This window comes from Chrysemys picta, chromosome 3, assembly GCF_011386835.1.
Source record: "Chrysemys picta bellii isolate R12L10 chromosome 3, ASM1138683v2, whole genome shotgun sequence".
In the NCBI taxonomy this organism is placed as follows: Eukaryota; Metazoa; Chordata; order Testudines; family Emydidae; genus Chrysemys; species Chrysemys picta.
In genome coordinates, this window is record NC_088793.1 from 57461464 (window position 1) to 57466990 (window position 5527).

At 50.4% G+C, this 5527-nt stretch overlaps 1 protein-coding gene across 1 annotated transcript; it reads right to left on the minus strand.

The window, feature by feature from the left end:
* Positions 1-2571: 2571 nt before the first annotated feature.
* LOC135982238 (putative golgin subfamily A member 6-like protein 3) lies at positions 2572-5127 on the minus strand. The gene is made up of 2 exons (XM_065587947.1): positions 4462-5127; positions 2572-3201 (listed from the first exon to the last, which is right to left on the minus strand). The coding sequence occupies exons 1-2, from the start codon at positions 4994-4996 to the stop codon at positions 2705-2707; spliced, it is 1032 nt and encodes a 343-aa protein (XP_065444019.1). The 5' UTR covers positions 4997-5127; the 3' UTR covers positions 2572-2704.
* Positions 5128-5527: the final 400 nt, after the last annotated feature.

Below are 5527 nucleotides of genomic sequence, written 5' to 3' on the forward strand. Positions count from 1 at the left end.
AGTGCAGATGTCTAGTAGAATGCAGGGGGAAGGAGGGGAATAAAAACACCCAGGGAGAATGTAACAGGGTGGCAGATTAAGTCCCTGTATAGGAGTAGGGCTGTCCTGTGTAGTCATCATAGATCCAGGTGCTAAAACCCTGCATCAGAATTCAAAGTAAGTACTGTTCAGTCATGCTGTGCAGTGAGTCAAGTTAGCTCCAACAAGAATATAAATGGGGCAGGACTGGAGAAGGTCCTGTAAGAAAATCCTAAAAACAGCTTATCTTGGGGAGAAAACTTTAGGCTGAGGTTTATGTTATGCTAGTGATATTGAGTCACCTATAAAGCCAAACCCCAGGGGAACAGGGTAAATTTGGAAAGTAACTCAGGTTCTGGGTAATCTGTTGAGGGCCCTTTCTCAGGAGACAGAAACAACGGGAAGGAAAGCTATTGGGGAAGGGGTTGGAACTGAAGTACATGATCCCAGGGCATGATGTAGAAACAACTACTGGGTTTGGGGACATAGGAGGTACTGCTTCAAAAGCTTGTGCTGGGTTCAGGACTGAATGATAAAATCAGAATCTCAGCTTTCATTTTAAAACAAGGTTTCTAGCCTTCATGACTGCAAAGAAAAGCTTGCAAACATGACCCAAGTGTAATTCAGACTTGCTGTGATGCTTGAAAGAATAGCTCCACAAAGTATGAACCACCCTGTTCTGCTTAACTCTGAAAGCTGCTGCCAGATCAGGAAGTGTGATCAGTGCCTCAATCTGGGGTAGGGCCAAGGGATCCCCATGTAGAGTATGGGTATGTCTACACTACGGGATTAATCCGAATTTAGATAATTCGGATTTGAGAAACAGGTTGTATAAAGTCGAAATGAGTGCGGCCACACTAGCACAGTAATTCGGTGGTGTGCGTCCAAGTACCGGGGCTAGCGTCGATTTCTGCACCGTTGCACTGTGGGTAGCAATTCCATAGCTATCCCATAGTTCCCGCAGTCTCCCGCGCCCATTGGGATTGTGGGTTAAGATCCCAGTGCCTGATGGGACAAAAAACATCGTCGCAGGTGGTTCTGGGTACAGCCTCACTTCCTCCCTCCCTCCCTCCCTGCATGAAAGCAACGGACGGCAGACAACCATTTTCGCGCCTTTTTTCCTGGGTGGGTGAACACTGCAGACTCCATACCACGGCAAGCATGGAGCCCGCTGAGGTCAAGACAGCACTCATGAATATTGTAAACACCTCGCGCGTTCTCGTGGAGTTTATGCTCAGCCAGGACCAGAAAAACGAGGAGAGGAGGCAGCGGCGGCGGCAGCGCAGCGACAAGCATGATGAGGACATGGACATGGACACGGACACAGAATTCAGTGAAACCACAGGCCCCGGTGCTTTGGAGATCATGTTGTTAATGGGGCAGATTCTATCCATGGAACGCCGATTCTGGGCAAGGGAAACAAGCACAGACTGGTGGGACCGCATAGTGTTGCAGGTCTGGGACGATTCCCAGTGGCTGCGGAACTTTCGCATGCGTAAGGGCACTTTCATGGAACTTTGTGACTTGCTGTCCCCTGCCCTGAAACGCCAGAATACCAAGATGAGAGCAGCCCTCACAGTTGAGAAGCGCGTGGCGATAGCCCTGTGGAAGCTTGCAACGCCAGACAGCTACCGGTCAGTCGGGAATCAATTTGGAGTGGGCAAATCTACTGTGGGGGCTGCTGTGATGCAAGTAGCCAAAGCAATCACTCAGGTGCTGCTACGAAAGTTAGTGACTCTGGGAAATGTGCAGGCTATAGTGGATGGTTTTGCTGCAATGGGATTCCCTAACTGTGGTGGGGCAATAGACGGAACCCATATCCCTATCTTGGCACCGGAGCACCAAGCCACCGAGTACATAAACCGCAAGGGGTACTTTTCAATGGTGCTGCAAGCACTTGTGGATCACAAGGGACGTTTCACCAACATCAACGCGGGCTGGGCGGGAAGGGTTCATGACGCTCGCGTCTTCAGGAACACTACTCTGTTTAAAGGGCTGCAGCAAGGGACTTACTTTCCGGACCAGAAAATAACCGTTGGGGATGTTGAAATGCCCATAGTTATTCTTGGGGACCCAGCCTACCCCTTAATGCCATGGCTTATGAAGCCATACACAGGCAGCCTGGACAGGAGTCAGGAGCTGTTTAACTACAGGCTAAGCAAGTGCAGAATGGTGGTAGAATGTGCATTTGGCCGTTTAAAAGGTCGCTGGCATTCATTATTGACTCGCTCTGACCTCAGCCAAAGAAATCTCCCCATTGTTATTTCTGCTTGCTGTGTGCTCCACAATCTCTGTGAAAGTAAGGGGGAGACCTTTATGGCGGGGTGGGAGGCTGAGGCAAATCGCCTGGCTGCTGATTACGCGCAGCCAGACACCAGGGCGATTAGAAGATCACACCATGAAGCGCTGTGCATCAGAGAAGCTTTGAAAACCAGTTTCATGGCTGCCCAGGCTACCGTGTGAAATATCTGTTTGTTTCTCCTTCATGAAAACCCTCCCCCTTTACTGACTGATTTTCTGTAAGGAACCCACCCTGCCCCTTCCCCCAGCTTTCTTTCAAACCAAATAAAGTCACTATCATTTAAAAATCATTTATTCTTTATTAATAGATTAGAAAAAGAGGGAGGGAACCCGGGTGGTATTTGGGAGGAGGATTGCTGGGAAGGAAAAAGCCACAAAGAAAAGGTTAAAAAAATGACAGCCTTTTGCTTGGGCTGTCTACTGGGGTGGAATGGGAAGGTGTACGGAGCCTCCCCCCCCCCCGCGTTCTTACACGTCTGGGTGAGGAGGATACGGAACATGGGGAGGGGGGAGGGTGGAACAGGGGCTGAAGCGGCAGTCTGTTTTCCAGCAGCCGTTCCTGAACCTCCACCAGACGCCGGAGCAGCCCCAGCGTTGCATCCTTCATCCTCTGGTCTTCCTGCCGCCATCTCTCATCTCGATCGTCTCTCCTCTCCTCATGTTGGTCCCTCCTCTCCTCACGTTGGTCCCTCCTGTCCTCACGTTCACTGACTTCTTTCCTATACTTTGAAACTGTTTCCTTCCACTCATTCAGATGAGCTTTGTCACTCCTGCTGGATTGCATAATTTCAGAAAACATCTCGTCTCGCGTCTTCTTCTTACGACGCCTTATCTGTGATAACCTTCGGGATGGAGGAGGGAGGCTTGAGGAATTTGCAGCTGCTGTAGGGAGGGGAAAAAAGAGAGAATTGTTTTAAAAGCTACATTTTGCAGAACAATGCTTATACTCTTTCACGGTGACCAACACTGTTCACATTACATAGCACATGTGATTTCTGTGCAAGGTCGCATTTTGCCTCTTAATGCTGAGTGCCTGTGGCTTTGCTGCTAGAGATCACAGGTCTGGGCAACAGAATTCGGCTTGCATGCGGCCATGGTAAGCTTCTGCGCCGTGCTTTCCCACATACCAAGCATAGCTTGTAGAGTGCTGCAGAAGCCTGGCCAATCTCAGCCAGTTGGGGGGGGGGCAGTGTGGTGGGGCTTGTCTGGGCCCCTTCAGGCAAGTAGAGTGCTGCGGTTTTTCTGTTAACATTCAGCAGCACCAGAAAACAAACTAACACCCCCCCTCGCCATGAATTCTCTGGGATGATCACGGTACCCCTCCCCCCACCGCGTGGCTGGTATCAGGGAAGATCCCTGCAGGCACCAAACTACCCCCCCCCCCGCCGCCGCCCCCCCCCCCCCCTCGCCATGAATTCTCTGGGATGATCACGGTACCCTCCCCCCCACCGCGTGGCTGGTATCAGGGAAGATCCCTGCAGGCACCAAACTACCCCCCCCCGCCGCCGACCCCCCCCTTCGCCATGAATTCTCTGGGATGATCACGGTACCCTCCCCCCACCGCGTGGCTGGTAACAGGGAAGATCCCTGCTAGCCAAACACGAAAAACTCAGGGCCAATTTCCCATCTGCGCTTGGCTAACTGCAGGGAAGGATTTATTTTCCGCCACAGGCAAACAGCCCAGTAGGAACGGCCACCTCTGTCCCCTTAATTAAGTTCCCGTATTTCAACCAGGTTACCAGGAGTGATATCACTCTCCTGAGGATTACACAACAAGATAAAGAACGGATGTTGCTTGAATGCCAGCAAACACCGGGACCATACGCTGCCAGGCTTTGTCAGGCAATGATACCAGATTACTTGCTGCAAGCATGGCGTGGTCAAGTGTCCTACCATGGAGGAGGGAATAAAGATGCACTGCCCAGAAACCTTCTGGCAAGGCTTTCGGAGTACCTCCAGGAGAGCTTCATTGAGATGTCCCTGGAGGATTTCCGCTCCATCCCCAGACACGTTAACAGACTTTTCCAGTAGCTACAGACTTTTCCAGTAGCTGAACTGACCGCGAATGCAAAGTCAGGCAAAGTAATCATTAAAAACCGTTTGCTTTTAAAACAAGTTTTATATTTTAAAAGGTAAACTCACCTGAGGTCCCTTCCATGGGGTCAGAGTCTTGGGTACTGGCTTGGGAGGCTTGGGAGGGTACTTCAGTCGGGGTGATAAAAAGATCCTGGCTGTTGGGGAGAAGGGAGTGCTGTGTGCTCTCTGCAAGCTCATCCTCCTCCTCCTCCTCTACCCCATCGGCAGAATCCTCAGGCGTTGAGACTATCCCCGACCCAGAATCCACGAACAAAGGTGGGGTAGTGGTGGCAGCCCCCCCTAGAATTGCATGCAGCTCGGCGTAGTAGCGGCATGTCCGCGGCTCTGACCCGGAGCGACCGTTTGCCTCCTTTGTTTTTTGATAGGCTTGTCTGAGCTCCTTGACCTTCACGCAGCACTGCTCAGAGTCCCTATTGTGGCCTCTCTCCATCATGCCCTTGGAAATTTTTTCAAAAGTTTTTGCATTTCGTCTTTTAGAACGAAGTTCTGCAAGCACTGAATCCTCTCCCCATACAGCGATCAGATCCAGTACCTCCCTCACGGTCCATGCTGGTGCTCTTTTTCGATTATCAGCCTGCATGGTTACCTGTGCTGATGAGGTATCTGTGGTCACCTGTGCTCTCCACGCTGGGCAAACAGGAAATGAAGTTCAAATGTTCGCGGGGCTTTTCCTGTCTACCTGGCCAGTGCATCCGAGTTCAGATTGCTGTCCAGAGCGATCACAATGATGCACTGTGGGATAGCTCCCGGAGGCCAATACCATCGAATTGCGGCCACACTAACCCTAATTCGAATTGCTAAAATCGATTTTGGCGCTACTCCGCTCGTTGGGGTGGAGTACAGAAATCGATTTAAAGGGCCCTTTACATCGAATTAAATAGCGTCGTTGTGTGGACGGTTACAGGGTTAATTCGAATTAAAGCTGATAAATCCAAATTAAAGTCGTAGTGTAGACCAGGCCTATGTCTAGACCGCCAGATTACCTGAATTTGGATGGGCCCTATAAATCTTGATTGTGACCTTCTTTGTGCCAAATCTATTCTTTTACTTTTTCTCCTGTCCTTTCGTGTGGTATCCAAATGAATAAATTAGAAGATTTATCCAACAAGTA